Source organism: Pinus tabuliformis, chromosome 5_1 (assembly GCF_031772625.1).
Source record: "Pinus tabuliformis cultivar Carrire ecotype Pingquan chromosome 5_1, CPIR1, whole genome shotgun sequence".
Taxonomy (NCBI): domain Eukaryota; kingdom Viridiplantae; phylum Streptophyta; class Pinopsida; order Pinales; family Pinaceae; genus Pinus; species Pinus tabuliformis.
This window is the reverse complement of record NC_142305.1, coordinates 589,326,552-589,354,197: the sequence shown is the minus strand read 5'-3', so window position 1 is coordinate 589,354,197 and position 27,646 is coordinate 589,326,552. Positions and strand designations below refer to the sequence as shown.

General features: G+C 36.2%; 1 protein-coding gene across 1 annotated transcript; it reads right to left on the bottom strand.

The window, feature by feature from the left end:
- Positions 1–17,283: 17,283 nt before the first annotated feature.
- On the bottom strand, positions 17,284–18,092 carry LOC149166237 (uncharacterized). Its single transcript, XM_089432500.1, has one exon. It carries the CDS (start codon positions 18,013–18,015, stop codon positions 17,368–17,370), a length of 648 nt encoding a protein of 215 aa, XP_089288626.1. The 5' UTR covers positions 18,016–18,092; the 3' UTR covers positions 17,284–17,367.
- Positions 18,093–27,646: the final 9,554 nt, after the last annotated feature.

Below are 27,646 nucleotides of genomic sequence, written 5' to 3'. Positions count from 1 at the left end.
CTAATTACTTTATTCAAGATCACTAGATATCTTATCCCTAAGTTGCCTTGTAGTTTTGCCAAGCAGACTTTATCCCAAGCCACTAGAGACCATTTCTTTCTTTCTTGCATGCCCTTCCATAGGAGGTTCCAAAATTTGGTTACCAGGTCCTTTAAGATTTACTAGGGGTTGGGAGAACTAACAATTGATACACCGATAGAGCCTGGAGAAAGAATTTTAATAAAATAACTCTTCCTGCCAAGTTTAGAGCCCTAAATGTCCAGTTTTCAAGCTTTCGATCAATGTGATCTAATAAGTCCCTTGAACAAGGCACTCGAAGAGAATTTTCTATTAAAGGAACTAGAAGGTATTTACTCGGTAGGGATCCATTTTCAAAACCTAAGGTGTGAGCCAAATGGGATTGAACGTGTCGATTGGTGTTGAAGAAGTAGATGTCTGATTTCCCCCATTGATCACTGTCCCTGAGGCATCTTGGAAGTATTCCAATATGGTGCTAAATCAGGCATTGAATCCATTTAATCCAGGTGGCCAAGAAACCAAAAACATCTAATATGTTGAGAAAGTAATTTGAATTGATTCGATTGTAAGATTTGGATAAATCAAGTGTAATGATCATACTTGGTCATAAGGATGTCTGTAGTGAGTGGACATCTTCATGATTTTTTATGATTCCATACATGATTTTTCGTCCTTCAATAAACCCTGATTTCTCAGGACCAAAAACGTTCTTCAACAAGGGTTTTAACTTGTGAACCATGAACCCTGAGATGATTTTGTAGATCACATTGCAAAGAGTGATGGGTCTAAAGCTGTTGGGATCTGTCATCTATCTTTTTTTTGGAATTAGGGTGAGGATCGTGGAATTGGGCCTTAAAAAAATAGTTTTCTTTCATCGGGACTCCTCCATTAGCACATGAATTTTGGTACCCAAGAAATGCAAGATTTGCTTTTCCCCATTATCATCCAAGCACTCAATGGCCTTGTCATAATAATCTACTTGGTCATGTGAAGATACAACCAATCTATAACTAAAATCATATTATACGATCCCAACGGGAGTACATTCAGATGTGTTGTTGTAGGCATACCATTTAGGCATGCACTTCTTTTCTCAAGCCACACGTATCCACCAGGTCATGATTAACATAACTATAATTCGATCTAGAATCAATCAAAATAGAAACAACTCGACCACGAAGCTTACCTTCTATCTCAGTAATGGATGCCTAGTGATCTGCCTACTTGTTGTCCACAACTGCATAAACCTGAGGAATGTTATGACCAACATCCCCAACTGTCAACCCCTCCTAAGCACTATATATATGAGGCCCACCACCCTAGTATAATGTAAAATCCTTCTTGCGATGATCCTTGCCACATATCCAACACTGCAATGGTTCCCTACCATTACCTCTATTCTGCTGCTCTCGAGGCTACAACGGTCTCCATTGATCACTGTCCTTGATGCATCTTGGAAGTATTCCAATATGGTGCTAAATCGGGCATCGAATCCATTTAATCCAGGTGGCCGAGAAACCAAAAACATCCAATATGTTGAGAAAGTAATTTGAATTGAGTCAATCATATGATTTGGATAAATCAAGTGTAATGATCATACCTGGTCATAAGGATGTTTGCAGTGAGTGGACATCTTCATGAGTTGTTATGATTCTATACATGATTTGTCGTCCTTCAACAAACCCTGATTGCTGAGGGCCAAAAGCATTCTTCAACAAGAGTTTTAATTTGCAAACCATGAACCCTGAGATGATTTTGTAGATCACATTGCAAAGAGTGATGGGTCTAAAGCTTTTGGGATCTGTCATCTATCCTTTTTATGGAATTACGGTAAGGAACGTGGCATTGAGCCTTGAAAAAATAGTTTCCTTTCATCGGGACTCCTCCATTAGCACATGAATTTTCATACCCAAGAAATGCAAGATTCTCTTTTCCCCATTATCATCCAGGCACTCAATGGCCTTGTCATAATAATCTACTTTGGTCCTGTGAAGATACAACCAATCTATACCCAAAATCATATTATATGATCCCAATGGGAGTACATTCAGATGTGTTGTTATAGGCATATCATTCAGTTCAAATGCACAAGCTCTTTCTCAGTGATGAAATCTCTTCTTGGTACCTATAACCAATTGCACCAACCAAGACTCTGCATGCACTTCTTTTCTCAAGCCACACTTATCTATGAGGTCAGGATTAACATACCTATAATTTGATCTAGAAAAAATAAAAATAGAAACAACTCGACCATGGAGCTTACCTTCCATCTCAATAACGGATGCCTAGTGATCTGCTTGCTTGTTGTCCATAGCTGCATAAATCTGTGGAATGTTATGACCAACATCCTCAACTGTCAACCCCTCCTAAGAAATATATATATGAGGCCCACCACCATAGTATAATGGAAAATCCTTCTTGCGATGATCTTTGCCACATATCCAACATTGCAACGATCCCCTACCATTACCTCTATTCTACTACTCTCGAGGCTGCAACGGTCCCCTAAATATGTAAAAATCGATTTAAGGGACAAGCATCAACTCATTTCCAAATTAAAGGAGGATTTATATATGTGGTAAGATTGATCACCATTCGTTGTTGGAAACCCTTATCAAGTATAATGAATCAAACTATACCTAAGAAAGACAACCCGAGGATTTTGGGGAACAATCGAATGAACACTAAGAAGGCACCTCTATAGGTGAGAAACATACACAACGCCAAGTAGTGACGACATAGGTCGATTTCTCCCCAAAATAGTGTAACAAAAAATAAAAAACAAAAATGAAAACCTTAAAGATTACCTGGGATTGTTGATGCGGTCGCAACCAAGATCCATAACCTAAAACCTGAAATTTCCATAAGAAATAGTTAACAAAAAGCCAATCCTATTAAAGTTACATTCAATGTGATAATAAGCAGAGATAGAGAAAGATCACCTTAAGAGAGTAAGGTTGAATCAATTGGAAACCTCATTTTTAGTGGAAAACTTTGAAAAAGCATGAAATTCACCTATATTTCCCCACCCAACATTTTGTAGTCAACCATTCTATGTGGGTTAAGTAAACCACGGAAGGCACACTCAGCTAACCATAAATAAGATGAAGCAGAACTATGTTGACCCTAGTAATATAGAGAAAACTAAATTTACCTTTGTAACTTTGATGACCATATTGTTCCACCATGAAAGCGAGTCATGTGGTCGAGTGAGTTCTACAAGTGGAAGATGAGCCAAACCGCCACTTTTGCCACTATAGGTTCAAAGGAAACCCTCAATGCCATACTTACTCTCTACAATGCAATAGAGGAACCCCAAATGGGAATTGGAACCCTAGAATGTGAGAGCGAGGGTTAGGGTTGTTCACATCCGCGTCAGCCACCTTTAGATCTCATGAGGTAAATTTTGACCGTTGATGTAAAGGAAGTACCGGAGCACAAATGAAGTTCACGTGGACCTCAGTACCATAACTACTCCAAGACGGTAGGTGTAAGAATGTACACCTAAACGAAAACATCTAGTTGCATCTACATTTATGCTAGAGTTATACGGTATTAAACTATTCGACCATATGAGATTTAAATACATTTAACTAGGTTAGTTTCCACCATATGAGATTTATCTATCGTTTGACATTGTGGGTATAAACAGATTTAAACAAATCATAATATAATGTGGATTACAGTCAAGAACCACACCATGGAAGGTGAAGATCGAAAAGGGGGGTCTTCTTATTCCCTGTGGGTGTGCTAAAAAACCATACCATTATGATAATTATGATAAGTTGGCAAATTCAGCACTATTCGAAACCATAATAAAGCATTTAAACATATTCCCTAACTAAAAACAATTAAGTAATCTTATTGGTACGACTAAGGTGATAACATTAGGGGTCATATATTAATTAATTCTGTGATGGATATATATGAATAATTGTGTAATGGAGGAATTTAGAAAAAACATTGGTGGGAAAATATTGTATGTGACATTGAGGGCCTTGGTAATAAATATTTGTTTTACTTGTTCAATTTTCAAGGAGGTTTACTTCAGATCCATTGAGATAAAATATCTTCTTCCACATGGATGAACACCTAAAACCAAATCCATTTCATGAATTCTCTAAATCATTTCAGCAGAGATTGGGTCTGACATCTTCATACCTTAGACTTGAATGGAAAAATTTAATTGTTTTCCAAAAAATCACCAAGAATTCCACCATCCCATCATCCATCCAAAACCTTAATATGTTAAGTTACTTCAAATTTCTTCAATAATAAAATTTATATCTAATGTAATAAGTATAAAATATTTATATTAAGTTACAATTACATGGTATTTAATGTTAATGCTAAATTTAAAATTATGAAATTTGTAAATTAAATAATTTAATATTAAATAAATTAAGAAATATATTCACATATATTAAAATTAAGGATCACTTATATTAAAAATATATAGACATTAAGAATTTTAAATTAAGTATAAAGAATATTAGAATTTAGGAAGAGGAAAATGAGGTGAATGTTTAAATAAATGTATTTAGATTATTGGCATACTTTCTTTGAGAACCATTACTATAGTAATGTGTTTCCTTTCAATAACATTCATCTTCTTTATTATTTGATACTTAGTTTTCTTTTTGTAACACGAGAAATGAATGTTTAAATAAATGTATTTAGCTTATTGGAATACGCTATTTGAGAACAATAACTATGTATATGTTTCTTTTTAATAACATTCATCTTTTTAACCATTTGATGCTTAGTTTTCCTTATGTAACATAAAAAACAAATGTTTAAATAAATGTATTTAGATTATTGACATACACTCTTTGATAACCATAACTATGTATATATTTCCTTTCAATAACACCATCCTCTTTATTATGTGATGTTTCGTTTTCCTTATGTAACACAAGAATCTTTTACATGTGTAGTAATATATAGATATTTTCAAAGAGATTAATGTATTTCTTAATTCAAACTTAGCGTATTACATGTATATTTTCATCAACTTATAATTGAATAAAAAATTGGCAAGGATATTTTTTTTTTTAATTAAAAAATTGGTAGAAAAATGAAAAGTTTACTTACTCAAAAGATGCCACATGCAAAAAAAATGATCTTAGAAATATATGCATGAATCTTCCATAAATACTTTTCCCCACCCAAAAGTTCAATGTAATCATTCATATACTAATAACTCAAAGTGCAATAGGTCCTTTCCTTGGTCTCACAATCATGATCAATACAAATCAATATGAAATAACATCAAATTAAATCTACGCTTCATTGGTAGTAGTTTTAATGTATTTAGTGCAGTACCTAGTTAATCAAGTGGAATTTTAATAATTTAAATGAAAGTATTTTAATAATTTAAATGAAAGTTTTTATTTATATTTAACATATAAATCGATACCAATAGTAGGGAAGATGATTATAGGTTAAGCTCATTTTGGATGGTTTTTATCTATTGTGTATTTTAATAAGTTTTTTTTTTTTTTTTCAATCTTTTTCTAATTTTTGTATTTATTATTTGTCTTCTTTATATCTTATTTTTATTTTGTATTTATTATTTATCTTCTTTAGGTCTTATTTTTATCATAATTGTTGTAAAGAAAATTTGTATATATTTAATATTGATCTTTTAATTCTTCTTCCATTGCTATAATCTCAAAGTTTTTTTTTGAATTTCAATTCTCTACTTAAATATTTTTATATTCATTATTATTTTCTACCCTTTTTAAAAGACTCTTTTTAAATTAAACTAAAATTTTAATTTTAAGACCAAGTAAATTTCAAAAAAATAATTAAATAACAAAAAAATAAGACCTCCAAAATGTATTAAATAGCCCAAAAATAAATAAATAAATAAAAATAAATAAACTAGCTATTCAAATGATTTGTGAGAACACGGGGAAATTTATGTCCAACCTTTTTAATTATATAAATTTAAAAACCTTAAGCCAAAAAGAAAAAATATTCTTTTCCAATTTCATGTATATAAATATTCAATTAAAAGAAAATTAGTGACTTCTTAAATATATATATATATATATATTTTGAAATTTGTTTATTATTATTAATATTTATTTAATTATAGGAGTATTTATTATTTTATAATAAAGACATATTATATTATAGAAATTTGACTTCCATGAAATATGTCGAAATATTCACAAATTAAGAATTAAAATCTAGTTCCAAATTAATTATAATATTTTGATCAATTTAGTCAAATTAATTAATTAAAAAAAACATAATACCATCACATTAAATATTAAACACGTGATAGTGCTTTAACCATGATATTATAACCAAAGTTATTTCAAGCCTATAAACTATACCATACATTTAATTTATATTAACTATACCAGCATTTTAATTTATATAGCTATCCTAATTTTATTGTATTTTAGTTTCCTATAAATTTAAATTACATATAAATCCCATAGATCCCATCATGGGTGGTCGGGAAAGCATATCCATTCCAGGGAAGCTTCTTATTTTTTTCCACAGAATTGGCATTTTTACTTGGGACAAGCTCATATCTGCGTGGCAAGGTCCAATCCCCCTCTGGAAGGAGTCCACTGATTTTGGCATGCCAGCGTCACTGGCTGATCTTTGGAATTCCGTAAAGGAATCGCTGAATAGTTGTGGTTTTCATCGTTCTCTGACAGCTGACTATCTGACCTGGGCAGTTCCAAAAGCCTGTTTGCCGGCCCAAGTAAAAGATATTTACAAGGATTTGATCGGATTAAAGACTCCTCTCGCTGGCTCGCTTTTTCCTCCGCTCTTATGGAAGACAGGTTGCCCTCCAAAGTTTATTTTGTTCTCATGGTTGGTGTTCCATAACAAGAATTTGACATGGGAAAATTTGAGGAAAAGGAGTTGGCACGGACCGAGCAGATGTGCTATGTGCGAGTCTTATGAAGAATCTAATTTTCACATGTTTTTCAAATGTCAATCTTCGTTGCAAGTCTGGCAAGATCTGGCAAACCTATATGGTTTCCCTCTCATTGATTTTGATTCAATTCAGGAAGCTTATGATTGGTGGAACGGGCAAAGAGACTCATGGAGGCCCATGGTTATTATTGTCCCTTGGTACACTTGGATATGGAGAAACAACAAAATTTTCAAAGAATCAAAGATCCCCCTAAAGTCTATCGTGCAACAGATCATAGCAGCCATTGATGCTATGCCAATGAAGCACCCCAAAATGAAAAAAGGCAACAGTAAAGCGCAGGAGAGCATCAGCACAGGAACCCCATGTGCGTTTTTTGATGGAGCTGAACAACAAAACGTTTGTGGATGCGGGGTTCACATTATAATGGACAAGGATCTTCAATACTTTATTGCTTGGAATGGAGGAAAGGGCACAAATAGTTTGGCTGAGAAGCCCTCACCTAGCAGGCTGGGTGGACCGAATCATGTTTTTTTGGGGTCTCATGAAAGACAAATCCATTCAACACATCTGTCATGCTCAAAATCAGCAAGCGGACTGCCTGTCAAAGGAGGGTCTGCTTCTTGCTGCAGGTTCATGGTCTTTGAAGGTAACAGATGGTGAGAATTCCTGCTTTATCCAGGAGTTCTCTATCCCTGGATCATAACTCCCCTATGCTGTTTTCTCAGGTTTTTCCTTTATCATGTTTTTGCTGTTAATTATTTTTGGACAGGTCGAGGCATATGGCTATTCAGAAATCCCTGTGATCAAAGACTCATATATGAATGGTTATGGCCTGTGATGCATATATCTATGATACTCATATAGGATATGGTTTATGGTATGTGATGCATATATCAATGATATTTGTATATGTCTGATGATTTTTGTTACTGCTCTGACGTTTTCCTTCCCTCGTGGGGGAATCGTTTTCTCAGTTTTTGTTATCAGATTTGTGTAAAAGATCAAGATCTATCAGCTCTTGTCAGCTGTCTTATGTACTATTTGGACCTTTATATTATCTCAATATGATACATTGAAGCTTTTTCGTTCTGAAATAAAAAACACGATTTAAGCAATTGATACTAGGCTTGTTAGACTCACTTATTCAAACACGCCGTCTCATTTCATTAATATGAAAATATAAAATCATTTTTACGAACATAATCAAAATCATATCTTCTCAATTTTAATATATTCAGGCTTCATTCTCAGAAAACCTATTACTTTTTAACATTTTTAAAATTAATATATATATATATAAATTTTAAAATCTGTATCCGTACTTGATACAAGTGTATATCTTCCTGGAATTTGATCTATGCCCACTCATTAATGGAAGCATATATTCCGTTACAACATGACTATGGCTAAATTAAAGCAGATTTAAAAAACAATGCAAATATATTCTGTTCAGTAATAGCTGGATTTTATCAACATTTGAATAGTCTTAAATCAAGATCCATAACAACCACATTTAGGCTTTCAGAGTCCTTTTTATGAAAGAACGTATCACCCATAAACGGAAAAGCAAGATTACCCAAAGGAAATTATATGAATATGGTTGAGCAAAGCCATAAGAATATAGACTAGCATTTGCACCACATGTTGCAAAAGAAACGCCGTAAGGCATAAATGTAAATGGTCATTGAAAATAAGAATCAATAAATAAAATTGCATGGTCATTGAAAATAAGAATCAATAAAGAAAATTGCATGCAAAAGTGGACGATAAAGCATAGATTGGACACTTGCATCTATATTCCATGAGTTAAATGTGATATTCATTTGCAATTATGCTTTCTATACATGGCTGCAACATTCGCAGAAGACCAAATTATTCATGCCAACCATGTGATTCCATTGTGGGTGGGAGAAGGGCTGCTGGCACGAAAAGATCGCCATTAACTTAGCTACAACCCATTCACAGTGGGAGGGGTTTATCTCAACCTTTTGGCAGATCATTGTTTGATTGAACCCGTTGTGAGAAGCATTAACGGGTGCAGTCTTCTTCAAGATACACAACTTCCTGCACGATTTGGGAATCCGTGTTGCCGAGGCCAAAGAAACTTTCTTTTGCCATGTGGGTCAGGATTTGAGCACGTTGAATGAAAATGAATGTTCCGGATGCAGTCAGATTTTGTTCAGTAATAACGAACTGTGTTCAGTCCCTGAGTCAACGAAAGTTCCGACACTATGTTCATTGTTAATAGATGGTAACAAATGTTTAACAAAAAATCCAAAAAGAGTTATTGGGAGAATGGTCTCTCTTAAGGTTCTGGATTTGAGTGGGACGTTAGTGCAGTCATTACCGGAGAGTGTGGGGTGTTTGAAATAGCTAAGATGCCTCTTTTTATCAAGTATGCCCATCAAATTTCTACCTGCATCTCTTACAAATCTTGGAAACCTGGAGATCCTTGATCTAAGCCGCTCTAGAATCACGGAATTACCGTCTGGCCTTCATAATTTGAAATATTTAAGGCATCTAGCCATGGATAAATGTGGTCATTTGCAGTATCTACCTTGCAGCATCTCAAGGCTCACCTCTTTACAGGGTTTGACAATATATGGATGCACCAATATATGGGAAAAAGGTGAGCCCAAGAAATGGAAAAAAGTGTTGACAATATATGGATGCACCAATCTATGGGAAAAAGGTGAGCCCAAGAAATGGAAAAAAGTGGCCAGCATTAGCGTGTCTGGCCAACTTAAAGCAACTCACCAAGCTCCATTTAACAAACAATGGGGGCGTTATTAGGGAAGGCACATTAGGGAATATGATTGAAATGAACACCCTCGTGTTAGAGCTCACAAAGGTGAGATCTCTGCCGAGTGACATGAATAATATGTCAAAGCTAAGAAAACTGTATATGAGAAAACTGTACATGGAGTGTCCTGACTTGGTTAGAATGGAAAATAGTTTTTGTGCTTTTCAGACTATGACTAGTCTTATATTATACAAGTGTAATATGTTGGAAGAACTTTCACATCTGCATAAGCTCAACAATCTACGACGATTGGAAATAATTGAATGCTCTAGATTAAAGAGGTTTCCTCGGGAATTCGGTGACAAGAAGGCATTTTCTTTATTGAAGATATTTTCAATTGTTGGGTTACATGAATTAGAAGAGTTGCCAATCGTAAAGGAAGGAGCAATGCCAGTACTTGAAACGTTTATCATAGTAGAATGCTCAGCATTGAAGGTATTTCCAAAGAGTTATTTCAATTTGGAAACACTTCAAATAATAAAAATCTATGGTTGCAGTTCCCTGATAATGGAAGATTTAAGAGAACTTAGGGAATCCAATAAAATGATAGAGGTGGAGACTATGTCTATAGAAGACACCAGAGACTCAAGAAATAGGTACTCTCAATTGATGACGGAAATGAAAAGTTGGCTCTACGGAGAAATTTGGAGCAATAATGATGTGTTCCTTTTCTTAAGAAGTCTTTATACACTTCTGTATATGGTGACTTCTAGGAAGGGTAGTCCATTAAAGTTGACTAATATAGACCAATCAATACTCAAAATACATAATAGTCATAGGAAAAACATATATTCCTCTATTATGTATATTTATTTACTATGTGGTTTTGAGTGTCGTTGTTGGAAAATATAATCATTAAATTAAAAGATATATTCATCTATTATGTATATTTATTTACTATGCGGTTTTTTGAAAGACTCTCATGTCATTTTGTTACAATTGCGCTGTACACTTTAAAATCAACCTATCAATCCAGTACATAGTTGGTGTATATATTATTTGTTAGTATGTGACAGATATATATGTCTTAGCATTACAATCCAATTTGTACTAGTTTACTTTTAAGATGTAAGTTGTGATGGCTAAAAATGTTTAAGCTGATATGTAGCGAATAGTAGTTTGAGAACTTTGAATCCAACAAAATTCGCTGCATTCAACAAAATTTACAAGCAGAATTTCATGTCATTTTGTTACAATTGCCCTGCACACTTTAGAATCAACTCCTTTGCTAGGAGCAATGGAAAATACAACACGTAAATAGCGCCATGTGAATCCTAATCTTGGGATTGCCAGGTCTAGAAGCAAAATTCTACTCTGTGAGCAGAAGAGGAGTGCTTCCAAATTGGATGTCTAGTCACTCAATTTCAAAAACCTTTTTTGGGGCAAGTGGCATAGAGATAATCCTTCAGGGAAACGTTTTTTTTAGGTATACATCCAAGATTTTATTTGGATAACTTTTCATTGCAGGGTTGATGCATCTTCATTTGAAGATGGGGATGGATTGACAACAATGTGCCTTTCAGGATGTGAAAGGTCTGTACGACCTGAATGCTGCACAAACTTTGCAGGTGACAAGAATGTGCCATGGCACACACAAACTCTACTAACCTCATCTCTGCTATAATTGTACAAGAATCCACTGATTGTTTTCCCATTTGGGCCTAGTCCAGTAGTTGAAACACACGGCATTTTGGGCAATGAGGATTGAGTTGGAGGCCTTTTATCTTCAGAAATATTTGGATTACCTGTTTTTTGTGTTGTAGCATTTGAAGTAGATACTTGTTGGGAGGACTTGGTGAAAGATGAGGATTCTGTGAGTTGTCTTTCATGTGTGGTTGTTGTCATTGAAGTTGGCAGTGCAGATTGAGCTGTAACAGAAGGTGCCTTTTCAAGAGCAACATCAGTAGATTTAGGAGGCTCTAGTTGACTAGAAGCACTCAATTCTGACGAAGCCACATTTTGTTCCTGGCCATAGATAATCTCATACCTGGATATAATTCACATTGCAATAGAGGCTTGTATTGACATAGAGACTTAGAAAGAAATCGAATTAAACCTTTCAAAGGAGTTTAGTCAAGTCACAAAAGGAGAACAGAGGCCTTCCTTCTTCAATTTCGATCACGGATATTTCCATAGAGATGCACATTTCATGACAGCTTCAGCTTTCATCTAGAGTTATTACTCCTTAGAATGTTCGAGTGAGTATTAAAGAGATATAATGCATGAATCGCTATCGGACTCGACTTAAGATAAAAAGATATAATGCCACATGGAGCTAGGACCTTACCACAGAGAAATTCAGATCATAGAACTAGGATCATGGTCCTTCTTTCACAGCTTCTTTATTCACATAGATCCTCATCTTCGCATCATTCCTTATAGATTATGGCCTTAACCTTCGTGTTATTCCACAGCGCACACATAGAATTTTGATACCTTGCAACTCAGGAATATGATCCTTAGAGTTTTGCACCAATCTACAGGAGTTTTGTGCCTCAGGAATCCCATAAATTAGATGCTATAGAAGGCTTGCAGTAAAGGAGACACTGAGTTCGCACAGATCTTATATAAAAGAGTCACAGAACTTGCTCGCACACTTTGTCAAGATGGATCACAGAGTCTGGATCCATATTGGATCATTGATACAGGGTATTAACATTTGTAATATAGCCTTGGATTCAATGCAGACTATAGAGAGAGCTCCGTAGAGACAACAATTCTCAGAACGTCGCATATCTTAGAGCTAGATAGGCCACCGAATAGGTCACGGATTCAAGTGCCTTTAGGGAATCGGAGACAATTCACTTAAATCCAATACCACCCTTATCTTTCGTTAACTTCAAATTGTTCTTAGATCTTCAACCCTGCTCTAAACCATGTTCACTGTTTTTAGATCTTCAACTCTGCTCTGAAACCATGTTGATTCTCCAGGGTACATTAATTTTTTCTACTTCCAATGATCAGTTAGCAATGCTTCCAACGATCATTAGCACTAATTCCATATTAGTTCCATATAGAATTCAGTTAACATTAGTTCCATATAGCATTCTGAAATAAATCTTTATTTCTACATTGTGTATGTTAGTGGATTTCTTGCATTGAGTTTTATGTTTTGAATAAGCAATTACAAGTAGTTGCACGATTAAAATTAAGATCTATGTGGGTGAGTCCAATAAGCCATAAACTAATGAATTACACATCTCGCAATTTAAGATACATGTTAGATGTTTCCATTGTTTCTATCGAAAAATCCCCGTGTGAAAACTTAGAAAGACAACAATATTCTCAGCCACTTAGTTCAAGTGGCCAACATGGCAAAGGTGTATTTTTATTACTCGATCAAATCAAGCCCAACGAGACAAGGGAGGAAGTTCCAACACAGGTCTTAATATTTCAAAGATATGATAATAATAAAGGTATTATCATGATAATTGGTGATGGAGTTAATGTGAGTTTTGAGAAAACAGAGAAATCCAAATCCTTCTTGTTGTGACTGGGTAAACTTAGAAGTTCACTAATAACTACCTGTGAGGTGAACTATCAGATTCCTCTAGCATACAACAATATATATATATATATATATATATATATATATATATATATATATATATATATATATATATATAATCATTATAATTTGGGAATGGGAAATAATTCAAGTTCCCAAAAGAATTATGCCTTAGTCTTAACCACTTCCAAGATTCTATCATGGCTTCCCCTTAACCATTTTCAAGATTCTATCAACACCATATCACCGGATTACTAAGAATGGTCAAACGTTAAATTCATTTCTTAAACATTTAAATATTTCTTAAAATCCATACCCACAGGTTACAAGATCTGTTACTGCATCTATTCAACGATGTACAAGAGCAATCTCACAAATAACCAAAAACAAAGAAAAAAAACAAAGAAAAATACATGTTGTTGCATCTATTCAACCGTGTATAAGAGCAATCTTACAGATAGATCTTCAACCCTGCTCTGAACCATGTTCACTGTTCTTAGATCTTCAACTCTGCTCTGAAACCATGTTGATTTTCTAGGGTACATTAAATTTTTCTACTTCCAATGATCAGTTAGCATTGCTTCCAACGATCATTAGCACTAGTTCCATATTAGTTCCATATAGAATTCAGTTAACATTAGTTCCATATAGCATTCTAAAATAAATCTTTATCTCTACATTGTGTATGTTAGTGGATTTCTTGCATTGAGTTTTATGTTTTGAATAAGCAATTACAAGTAGTTGCACGATTAAAATTAAGATCTATGTGGGTGAGTCCAATAAGCCATAAACTAATGAATTACACATCTCGCAATTTAAGATACATGTTAGATGTTTCCATTGTTTCTATCAAAAAAATCCCTGTGTGAAAACTTAGAAAGACAAAAATATTCTCAGCCACTTAGTTCAAGTGGCCAAAATGGCAAATGCCAACCAGTTTTGTGTATTTTTATTACTCGATCAAATCAAGCCCAACGAGCCAAGGGAGGAAGTTCCAACACAGGTCTTAATATTTCAAAGATATGATAATAATAAAGATATTATCATGATAATTGGTGATGGAGTTAATGTGAGTTTTGAGAAAACAGAGAAACCCAAATCCTTCTTGACTGGGTAAACCTAGAAGTTCACTAATAGCTACCTGTAAGGTGAACTATCAGATTCCTCTGGCATACAACAATATATATATATATATATATATATATATATATATAATCATTATAATTTGGGAATGGGAAATAATTTAAGTTCTCGAAAGAATTATGCCCTAGTCTTAACCACTTTCAAGATTCTATCCTGGTTTCCCCTTAACCATTTTCTAGATTCTATCAACACCGTATCACTGGATTACTAAGAATGGTCAAACGTTAAATTCATTTCTTAAACCTTTAAATATTTCTGAAAATCCATACCCACAGGTTACAAGATCTGTTGCTGCATCTATTCAATGATGTACAAGAGCAATTTCACAAATAACCAAAAACAAAGAAAAATACATGCTGCGGCATCTATTCAACCGTGTACAGGAGCAATCTTACAGATAACCAGAAACAAAGAAAAAGAGAGCACAGAGATAAACAGATTTGGTTGACGAAAGGAGAGCATTCCACTCCTTGCATACACTGCAAATTCTACAAACACATTCCACTGGAAGCCACACCAGTATTTTGTAGTTTAAACCGTCAGGCAACTTGGTCAATTCAGGGACCTCCGCAGAAAAGCAAACAATTAGGCATTTTGGATTGGGCATTTTGCAGAACTAGCCATGGCATACTGTTGGGGGCCGCTTCTCCCCATTTACTTATGAATTTGGTTGACGAAAGGAGAGCATTCCACTCCGTGCATACCCTGCGAAATCTACAAATATATTCCACTGGAAGCCACACCAGTATTTTGTAGTTTAAATCGTCAGGCAACTCGGTCAATTCAGGGACCTCCTCGTGCTCGCTCATTATAATTATAATTAACACTGAGAGAAAAGAATAAGATGAAGCTCAATGGATTGTAAAAGAATTTCATGTCATTTTGTTACAATTGCCCTGTACACTTTAGAATCAACTCCTTTGCCAGGAGCAATGGAAAATCCAACACGTAAATATCGCCATGTGAATCCTAATCTTGGGATTGCCAGGTCTAGAAGCAAAATTCTGCTCTGTGAGCAGAAGAGGAGTGCTTCCAAAGAGGAGTGCAATAGAGGCTTGTATTGCCATAGAGACTTGGAAAGAAATCGAATTAAACCTTTCAAAGGAGTTTAGTCAAGTCACAAAAGGAGAACAGAGGCCTTCCTTCTTCAATTTGGATCACGGATATTTCCATAGAGATTCACATTTCATGACAGCTTCGGCATTCATCTAGAGTTATTACTCCTTAGAATGTTCGAGTGAGTATTAAAGAGATATAATGCATGAATCGCTATCGGACTCGACTTAAGATAAAAAGATATAATGCCACATGGAGCTAGGACCTTACCACAGAGAAATTCAGATCACAGAACTAAGATCATGGTCCTTCTTTCACAGCTTCTTTATTCACATAGATCCTCAGCTTCACATCATTCCCTATAGATTATGGCCTTAACCTTCGTGTTATTCCACAGCGCACACATAGAATTTTGATACCTTGCAACTCAGGAATATGATCCTTAGAATTTTGCACCAATCTACAGGAGTTGTGTGCCTCAGGAATCGCATAAATTAGATGCTATAGAAGGCTTGCAGTAAAGGAGACACTGAGTTCGCACGGATCTTATATAAAAGAGTCACAGAACTTGCTCGCACACTTTGTCAAGATGGATCACAGAGTCTGGATCCATATTGGATCATCGATACAGGGTATTAACATTTGTACAAATATTGATATAACAGCACAAGGCTACGCATGCAGGGAAGAAAGACATGAAGAGTCTCTGCGAAGAGTCTCATCGCCAGCAGAAGAGTCTCATCGCCAGCAGGCAGTCTCTGCGAAGAGTCTCATCGCCAGCAGGCCAGGCCTGGCCTTTCATGGCCCATTACCATGGAAAAAACCATTTTTCTATGAAAAAAACAGATTAAACGAACGGCAGAAAACACTCCAATCATCTAACACACATAATCAATGGCTCAGGATCGCACACGTCACATTTTAGGGATGTCTTTCTCAGAGGGAACGCCTTACGGCGTAATTAAAACTATTTACAAATTTACAATAATACAAATCTAGATTTTTTTCTAAAACATAATTGAAACTATTTACCATAAATCCCAATCTAGATGAGGTGTCAACAACTTCATTGATATTAATTTGCCTACTCCACAAACAAACTTACAACTTTACCCTACATATTCATGTTGCAACTTATGAATATTAAGATGGGTGATGCTAATGGAATAATATCTGTGGCAACTTATTAATATTAAGACGGGTGATGTTAATGGAGTTTATCTGTGGATGTAATGTTTAAAGCGATAAAAATGTAATGAAAATGGTGGGATGTAATGAAAATGGTATGAAAAGGTTTAAAGTGCTAAGACTGGAATTAAGATGGTATCATAGAGTTTTGCAATGATACTACATGCAAAGAATGTACACTCTAGCGATGGGCATTTTTGTCAAACTTTTTGGAATGTGCTAAGTCAATTAGCAGAAAATGTTAGCCAGCGATAGGCATTTCTGTCAAACTTTTGGAATGTACCAAGTCAATTAACAGAAAATGCTAGCCAGCGATGGGCATTTTTGTCAAACTTTTGGGATGTATCAAATCAATTAACAGAAAATGCTTGAAAAGTATATAAAGAAATAAACAAATTTTATAATAATTAAAAAAATGAATCATGATTTAAATTTTCAATTCATTCCAAAGAAAGAAAGGGAAAACAATATGTATCTTTATCAGAAAGATCTTTACTGAGACGAACAGCGAATAAACCATTAGGTTAAGCACATAAACTTTACAAGCATTGGTCAAGCATACAAACATTTGGATGACAAACATTTGGATAATCTAAAGATGAAAGATAGAGCAAGCATTGGTCAAGCATACAAATATTTGGATAATCTAAAGATGAAAGATAGAGCAGAAGCAAAATACATACTGATATATTAACAATTATTGTAGGCAGCATATACATTTTTGTTTTATATTGTAAAGGAGCACTAGATCTTGATTGCTAAGCCAGCAGAATCATGAAAATCCCAAATACTAGTTGGACACCTTTTATGTTTGTCTGGTAGCAAACATTGAGTTGCTGTGTCATTATCACTATCATCAAATGGATCAATTTCACTGCCACTACAAGCTGTGGGGCTGCTATCCTGCTTACCTTTGCTGCAATTCACAGAGGACTCACTTTGAAGCCTATAACCATATGCATGAAATCTATCAGAAGTATTAGTCTGGGGAGGGTTACCATTAGCTTGGACTGGAATTTGGTCCTTATCTTGATCACTCATCAAGTTAACAACATCAGGCTTTCTAAAATCATGGCTAGTAGATGTAAACAACTTTCTTCCTTGAAATGGTTGCCATTCAGTGTTGGAATGATATGGATTATTAATATTTTTAGTTTCAGAACTTCCCACATGATCAGATGTTGGGCCAATATTGTTTGTATATACTTTTCCAGAACTTAACTCTTCATCTTGACCAGTAATGTTGGTTGAAATTCCAGGGCTAGAATATCCCTTTGAATATATTTTGATGTCATTCTCATAGTTCTTGGTTTTCATTCGTGTAGTCTCATTAACTTCCTCTTCATATGATGCCCCCTCATCCTTTGATATATCATACTTCTTGGTTTTCATTTGTGTAGTCTCGTTAAGTCCCTCTTCATGTGATGCTCCCTCTGGTATATCATTGAAAGTTGATTCGAAACTTTCAAAAGCAGGATTTGGAGAAAAACATCTTATTCCTAGTGGAAAGAGAATTTTTAAATTTTTTCTGAGCAGTTAGGCAGTGAAAGGCTGTTATCATTGGATTGTGTAAGCATTACAGCAAGGCACTTTCTTCAATTGCCCGGAAAATGTAATATTATTATTATTAAAGACTATTATCATTGGATTGTGTAAGCCTTATAGTAAGGGACTTTCTTCAATTGCCCGGACAATGTAATATTATTATTATTATTATTATTATTATTATCCAATTTTAATTAAAGACTGTTATTATTGGATTGTGTAAGCCTTAAAGCAAGGTACTTTCTTCAATTGCCCGGAAAATGTATTATTATTATTATCCAATTTTAATTAAAGACGGTTATTATTGAATTGTGTAAGCCTTACAGCAAAGGACTTTCTTCAATTGCCCGGAAAATGTAATATTATTATTATTATCCAATTTTAAAGTCACGGCCAAGCCGAACACCAAATTAGTATATGAGACCCCCTTGTTTGTGGGACAAGGGACCCATTTCAGAAGAGCGATTTGACTGCTAAGTCTATGAAGGCATAGATTAGAACTCCTCTGATTTTGAACCTGTAACTGAGTAGATGAAATATATGCTCTTAACCATTAAGCCCACTCAAGTTAATATTGCCCACTCAAATTAATATTAAAATAGATTGTATTTAAGCGAACTCCTCTGATTTTGAACTTGTAACCGATTAGATGAAACATATGCTCTTAACCATTAAGCCCACTCAAGTTAATATTACCCACTCAAATTAATATTAAAATAAATATTGCCCACTCAAATTAATATTAAAATAGATTGTATTTAAGCCACCACGCCAAAGTTGTTTTTAATATATGCCCCAATAAGTATAAATCATTCCACTCCACACCCCCACTCCAATAACTACAACTGCAATTCCTGCCATGTGTCTTTTTATGCCCCCAAATATTTACAAACCTCCCTACTCCACATCCCCACCCCAATACCTACAAACCTCCCTACTCCACATCCCCACCCCAATACCTACAACCCCCAACACCTACTATATGTCCTTTTTTACCCCCGATACCTATAAACATCCCTACTCCACATCCCCACCCCAATAACTACAAACCCAAATACCTGCTTATGTCTTTTTATACCCGAAATATCCATAAACCTTCCTACTCCACATCCCCACCCCAATATTCAAACTTTACTCTACATCCCCAACTCAATACAAATACAATATAATGACCCTTATGAATGAAGAGGTAAAAAATTAATTAACAAGGTGAAAAACCCCTTTTGTTCTGGGGATTATCTGGGGGAATGATTTAAAAACATTTGGAAATCACCAAAACAGTTTGGTTGATAGTATGAGATTATATAAATTCACTGAGATAAAGAATGAGCATATGTCGAGGTGACTGTGCATAATATGCAAGAGATTTTCTTTCTAACATAGCAGCTGGAAAAGGCTTCTGTCACATATCCTGCTTTTTAAATTTCTAATAAGTACAGATTATTCCAGTCTAAATTAACTTATCGACCTGTGTGATGTAGCCATTAGTCTAATCATAAAAATGCTTCAAATGAATCTAGCCTTGTCAAGGACTAGCTAAATTTGAATAACGTTTCAAATGAATCTAGCCTTGTGAAGGACTAACTAAATTTGAATAGCACTTGAGGTCCGTATCATTGTATGTTCACGCTCTGAATTATATCAGGTCAGTATGAAATATAATCAAACTGCTAATGAAGATGAAATGTCGAAGACAATAGTGTGTATCCTCAATCATAAATTTCAGGCACTGTACTGGTAATCTAGTCATATTACCCAAAATCAAAACGAAAATCAAAACGAAGTGTGTACTCCGAACACCCTTGAAGTTTTGGTGTTTGGAATCGCTTTCCAAGTAGAAGTAACAAACCAAGTATAAGTAACAAACCAGAACAATATATACAAGTAACAGTGTTTGGAATCGCTTTGCAAGTAGAAGTAAAGTAACAGTGTTTCGCTTTGCAAGTAGAAGTAAGAAGTAAAGTAACAGTGTTTGGAATTGCTTTGCAAGTAGAAGTAACAAACCAGAACAATAAATACAAGTAACAAACAAGAACAATATGTAAAGTAGAAAAGACAGGGGTTTGGAGTTATGTACAAGTAGAAAAGACAGGGGTTTGGAGTAGAGACAGAGGTTTGGAGTTTTCGTATTTGAAGTTGAATTACTCACACAATTTTATACAGAAACAGAGTGGATAAGGAGTGCTTTGAAGCCAAAGTAGAATTGAACATTGGATAAAGCATTTAGCCTGTTGCAACTTGCAAGCATAAGTCGATACTCGGTAATAAGAGCATTACTTGTAAAAGATGATTTTAGGTCATAATTGTGTTCTTGTGGTGCAATGCAAATGGTGAAAGTTGAAAGTTAGCTGCACAACAAAAATAGGGGAGTGCATAAGAGAAAAACTGAAAGCCCCAAAAAAATCATATAAAATTCCATCCATTACCAAAAGCAACTATTTTCATCCATTACCGAAAGCAATTAAGAATAAAAAAGCTCGGTGGTGTTGGCACATCGCTTGACATGGCTAAAATGGTAGTCAAGCCAGACAATTAGATTGAAGCACCCCAGTTCGAAATTGAGTTCACTCTATTTCGCTTATGTTTTACACTACCAACTACCAAGCTATATTCGGATCGGATCATTCTCATTCATTGCTATACTATACTGTGGTGTAAATCCTATGAGCTATGTCCTTAACTTTTCTATTTTTTGTGGGTTATCTCTCTGCAATAATATCATGCCTTGATTTTCACAGATAGTATCCTCCAAATGATGATTTGATTTGATAAAATCTATATTCAGAAATTTATAACATTAGCCAAAATTATATAATTCATGGAAATATTCTAATGTATATATGGTAATTTGTAAAGTATCTCTGCGTTGAATTGGATCTATAAATATAACCTGAATAGGATTACCAGCTAATTTTAGAAAAACAATGATAATATATAGAAATACCCTAGCTCATCCACATGCTCAAAATGAGTGAGTTGGTGAAGAACATCCTTTTCACTTCGAAAGTCTGCTGCAAAACTCTCTGGACCATGTGTTAACAGGTACTCCAAAAGTACTAATGTTTTGAAAGCCTCTCTCCAACTCTTCGTATCCGAGACAGCCAACCTGGCAGTACAAACATTTCTTCGTTCAGTTATTTCCAAACCTCCAGGAGGGTTTGTTTTCATGTCACCAAAATCTCAACATTTCCTAGGACAAGGAGGAAAATTTCAAGCCAGTTTCAGTCCAAATATACCCAAACATAACTTTTTTCAGAGAAATCAAACCGTCAATACTGAAGTCTTTCATCTTTTACAATTAGAATCTTTCCAAGATATATCAAACTTGTAGTCTTTATCATACACAGTTTGTTTTAGAAAAACCTGATATTTATATTACTGAAAGGGGATCCAATTCTCTGCCTTCATAGATTACATGTTAAGCCATCAACATATTGATGTGGTAAATGGGGGATCATAATGAAACTTAAGGCACGTGGTCTGAAGATGTGAAACTTCAGGAATTTAAGGGACTAACAAACTGTTCATGTAGATTTCAATCCCAACATTAAAATCACAATGTTTTCATCACGTAACCAAAAAAACTTCAATTGGGCTTTTTACTTTGAATTCTGTAATGAATCTAAATGTAATAAAACAACAAAATTTTTCCTTTATACCCTGTTTTCAATGTAGATTTCAATCCCAACATTAAAATCACAATGTTTTCATCCCGTAACCAAAAAAATTCCAATTGGGCTTTTTACTTTGAATTCTGTAATGAATCTAAATGTGATAACACAGCAAAAGTTTTCCTTTATACCCTGTTTTCAATGAAGATTTCAATCCCAACATTAAAATCACAATGTTTTCATCACTTAACCAAAAAAATTCCAATTGAGCTTTTTATTTTGAATTCTGTAATGAATCTAAATGTAATAAAACAACAAAAATTTCCCTTTATACCCGGTTTTAAATGTTCTTTGATCCCGCTCTATCTACAGTAATGCCAACAATCAATTTTCATAAATATTAAAAAAAAACAATTCCGTTTTGTTCTGGTGAACGGGAGTGATATTGCTACCTCTTATGTAAAATGTTGACAATTCTCGAGTAATCGTCCACTTCAAAGGAATATGATCCTTAGAATTTTGCACCAATCTACAGGAGTTGTGTGCCTCAGGAATCGCATAAATTAGATGCTATAGAAGGCTTGCAGTAAAGGAGACACTGAGTTCGCACGGATCTTATATAAAAGAGTCACAGAACTTGCTCGCACACTTTGTCAAGATGGATCACAGAGTCTGGATCCATATTGGATCATCGATACAGGGTATTAACATTTGTACAAATATTGATATAACAGCACAAGGCTACGCATGCAGGGAAGAAAGACATGAAGAGTCTCTGCGAAGAGTCTCATCGCCAGCAGAAGAGTCTCATCGCCAGCAGGCAGTCTCTGCGAAGAGTCTCATCGCCAGCAGGCCAGGCCTAGCCTTTCATGGCCCATTACCATGGAAAAAACCATTTTTCTATGAAAAAAACAGATTAAACGAACGACAGAAAACACTCCAATCATCTAACACACATAATCAATGGCCCAGGATCGCACACGTCACATTTTAGGGATGTCTTTCTCAGAGGGAACGCCTTACGGCGTAATAATAAGAGATGGCAGATAATAACTGGAAATACATTAATGGAGTTTATAAATTCTGAGGATTGGCCATGGTTAAAGGGCCCCATGAATAGAAATTATTGACCACATTGGCAACTCAGCCATGAAAGGCATGATGTCGCCACGTCTTGCCCGATTCTTGAGAATTGAAAGGCCGTGAGAATGGGGGAATGCTCACTAGTTTTATTTTCCAGGCAATCACGACGCACAAGTTGCCTCCTCCACCGCCTCTTAGAGCAATCACGACACATCATCACTCATCGCGTTCTTGTCCATGACAATTACAATTTCGACAGACTTACAATGTTTCTTAGCGTTCTTGGGAACATTACGAAACTCAAATCTCCAATGTTAATGTTAATGATTTTGTGATAAGATCCAATTTTTTAGGAATTTTTTTGTTGGAAAGGTGGAGGAGACAAAGCATAAATAATTCACATAAAATATGAGTTGCGGTTTTTTTATTGATCACACAAAACATGATATTTACAATGAACCTGGTGAAAGGTATTTATTCTTTTCCATCTAGCCACTTGCCTAAAATATCCTGACATGCAACGACACACTAAAAGTCATATGTCACTTAATTCAGACTCTAAATATGGACTGCACTTAACTCTTTATTCATCACTCTACTTGATTCAACGATCAACACTCAACGCTCAGTTAATTGGCTCTCTAATTTTAACTAACTCCACAAGTGAGGGTAATTACAATTTCTACATCCCTTCCGCCCGAGCTTGACAATATTACCAACGTCCAATACATGCAACTACGAGACAATTCGCTCATAGGAAGTATACCCAACGATTATCGTTGTATAAAATCAGTCACCAGATTATAGTCACAACGCAACGCAACAATTTGAGCTAATGGATTCCAACACAATAAGGATTGGCTACGCTTTACCATTTTTTGAGCTCTACGTCATTATTTCAATGATTCAACTTGAATTTCACCATTTGAGGCATTTGTGTTCCAAAGGTTATTGGAGGTTAGCGCGTGGATTTGGGTGTTTTTCTCTGCGTCGTGACTCAACTTTTCATTGATTCTCTCCAATTTCTTAACCTGAAACAACAATGGCAATGACAATAAAGGCCTCCACATTTGCAGTTGTTGCATACGCTGTGATCCTGATGTTCACTTTCTTCGGCGCAAACGCTGCTGAAGCAGCACCAACTGCGTTCCTGATTGTATGACGGCGATAGTTGGGGAGTCATCAATGTCAATCGGTGGGGATCGACGAGTGTTGGTGAAAAATAAATGACAATCCGACTCAATCTATGTATAAATCTATGTGTTTGTGAATATAATGATCAAGCTCTTTCATAAGGTCTTCAATATTTCTATTATGGTATGAGGGTTTAGGTTGTGGCTGTTGTTTGAGGAAGAGCGAGAGTTGTGGGCTCTGGGGTGGCTGTGTGTAAGCCTGGAGCCAGTGGAAACTTGGATAGTTGGCTAATCCTTGCGTGTGTGGAGTGTGGTTGACGGAGCCACTGCAAATCAAAGTGTGGAGAAAACCTGTTGTTGTGCATAGAGCAGCGTGAGGGAGTTGGCAGTGAGCGTAGAGCGTTGAGCCACCCATGGAGCCGGCCAGAACGCGAGCATACTGTTTGGCGTTGTTATGTGCTGGAGAGTTGCGAAGCTGAGCGGATTATTGTGCCCGTTATGGCTATTGTGAGTTCGTTGTGCCATTAATAGACGCTGCCGAGTGCCTTTAGGTTGTGAGGGTTATGAGGTCTGGGTGGTGTGCAGTCAAAGCCTGGAGTTGTTTGTTGTGGTTAAGAGTGTAGTCCAAGAGAGTGTAGTCTCGAAGACATTGTGCAATTTTCCACTGTGTGAGTGGCACTACGAGGTGCATGTGGGTGCTGTGAAGTTGTTTGAAGAGGGCGTTGTGCGTTGGAGACTGTGTGTGTGAAGAGATTGTTTGTTTAACTGAGCCGAGTGCACCTAAGCAAACCAGCTAGCCAGTTAGCCTCGTTTGTGAGGGCTCGGTGGCGTGAAGAGGGCAGTGTGTTGCGTTCTGGTGTGGCTGCTGGGAAGAGGCTTGGTGCAAGCCCAAGCCTGAGGACGTGAAAGAGTTGTTGCCACTGTTGTTGCTGATGGTGCCGTGGTAATCAGTGGTGCTTTGGTTGCTGTTATTTGTTGGAGGAGTGTGTGCCATGGAAGAGCTTGGCACCATAGCATGGATCTATTAAGCTAATGTGTTAAGCATTATGTATGTTGTGTGAGGGCGCATTAGAGCGCTGAGGTGTGTGCCAAGAAGGAGGCGTTTAGCTTGCAGGTATTTCACTGTGTCTTGGAAATGGAGGTAGAACCTAGTTAAACTAGTGAATTCAGAGAAACAGATTGGAACGAGCCAAAGGGCCAAGATCTGAGATCAATGGCCTGCCTGTGTGTGGGAGAAGTGAATTTGTGTGGTTAAGGGTTCATTTGTGGCTGAGTTGTTGTGTAATCGAATTCCGTTAGGACAGAGCCCACTACTGTGATGGTTTTGAGTTGTTGCTGGAATTAGTGAAGTCTAAGGAGTTCTCTTGTTCATACGGTGTGTCAGCATCAGATTGAGCAGGGATTTTCATATTGAGATTTTTATGCTCAAGAAGTAGTGGAGAAGCAGTTACGTAAGTTTTATTCTATGAAGTGGTGGATTGTGTGCTACCCGGACGAGTATCAGCATGTGTGCCCTGATGTGTGAAGCTGCCAATTTTTGTTGAGAAAATCTGTGTGTAAGGCCGAGTAGAGAGCCGACTATGGAGATCGAGGTGGAGATCTTTGTGTGAAGACCCTGTTTTTTCCAAGTGCTTGGACTGTTATTGAGAGTCGAAGGCCAATTAAAGGCCAACTGAATGCACACAGAAAGTGTTGTTAGTGAGCACCATGTGTGAAGAGCCATTGAAGAGTTGTTTCTTCGCTTTTGAGTTTTATGTGTATTTGAAACGTTTGAAGACAACGCTGGTCGATTAGCTGTTTGAAGCCGATGATCAACTCTGCAGATATGAGAGAGTTGAGAGTTGATATGTCACCAAGAGACAGAAAATAAAGAACCACGACGGCACTGGTCAGGTTGTCCCTGCGGTGTCTTGTTTTTGGAGATTTGTGGGTAGAACTATTGTGTCAAGCGCAGTGAGGAGTTGGTGGCCTGCAACCTGGAAGTTGAGCATAGTGTGTGGATTGGAGAGCCCTTGTTATTCGCTGATTGAAGTTGCGTTTGACCTGTGCAGAGAAGTTGGAAGCAGTCTATAAGAACCTGTGGAGTGGTGAAGAGTTGTTGGAAGAGCTATTTCACATTGGCAATGGTGAATTGTTGACTTGGTTCTGTGAGGAGGAGCGAGTTAGAGATGGTGTAGATGTTGAGTAAGTTTGTGGAGTTGTTATCTGTGTGGAATAGATCTATGGGCAATGCAGATGAGTCGAGTGTATGCGCATAAGTGGAGCGTTCTTGAGGAGCATTGAACTGTTGGTTGATAGCATTGAACTGTTGGGTGCAGTAATAGGTGTAAAAGTGGATCGATCTCAGCGGATCTACTGAGTGTGGAGTTGCAACCTATGACTGGTGCATTGTGTATTAGAGTGAGCATTGGTTCCCCATTTGAAAGTGAGCGGAAACGTCTTTGTGCCTCCATCCAATTTGAAGTCGAGTTTGTAAGTGCTCAATCCTGGGAGGAGAAAATAAAAGTTAAAGATTGTTTGTGTAAAGTTGTGGCTGCCACCATGAGTGGAGAGGCCCTGTAGAAGGTCACTGGTCTGATTGGAATACAATGAGTGGAATAATGTTGGATACTGATCTTTTTGCTAATGCATTTTTAGAGAGTCCATTTGGAAGTATTTTTGGGTCTAGTAATATTTTTTTATTTAGGTAGTATTTTTGAGTCACAAGAATTATTAGATCAACAGAAAATTTTTATTGATGGGCATAAATATCCAGAGTTGGAGTCCATTCCACAAGAGAGAAAAACTTGCTTGTCCCTAAACAAATTGCTAGTAATGTGATTGGATCCGCTTCTAAGATCGTTGTGGTAGTGGAGGATACTACCATGGATGTTGTTTGGAGGCCGCTCATGTTCAAAGATGAATACATTTTGGTGGCTTCTCATGGAAAGTGGGGAAAGCATGCATTGGATTATCTTGTTTTCACTGTTCGAGATGTTGCCTTGCATCCCAATCAGGAAAAGGTTGTTAATGATAAGTACGTAAGAAAATATAAGTTGAAGGAGCTCATAAGGAAAGCAATAAATGTGAAGATGAAACGAGATCAACAAATGAACAAGCATGGACCCTTTAGCAAGTAGGAAAAAATGAAATGTTTTGTTATAAGCCTAGTTGAGACTTAGACCAACAGGCAAGTTAAAGTTTAGGTCGTCGTGATTAAGGGGAGGTGTTAGAACATTAATCATGCCTGATCGTATGGCGGCGATAGTTAGCGAGTCATCAATATCAGTGGATGGAAGTCAGTGAGTGTTGGTGAAAAATAAATGATAGTCTGGCTCAATCTATGTATAAATCTACGTGTTTGTGAATATAATGATCAAGCTCTTTCATAGAGTCTTCAATATTTCTGTTACTGCGATGCATCTCTGGTGGGTGCATCTCAGATGGCCTTCCTTGTTGCATTCTTCGCCTACATGTTCTTTTGAGAGTGTTATTGTTGGTGTTGTGTGGCGATGCACTGCCATTTACAAGTTTGATACCTCTGTTCATGGAATCAAACAAATGGCTTTGTTCATGGAATCAAACAAAGCAAAGCAATGCAATGAACAACGAAAAGACACAACATAAAACCATAAATGTATGCATAATTTGATAAAAACACCGAAGAAATAG

Bases quoted from the DNA above. Each gene is read 5' to 3' on its own strand.
- LOC149166237 (XM_089432500.1), bottom strand. From the start codon at position 18,015: ATGAAAACCAAGAAGTATGATATATCAAAGGATGAGGGGGCATCATAT.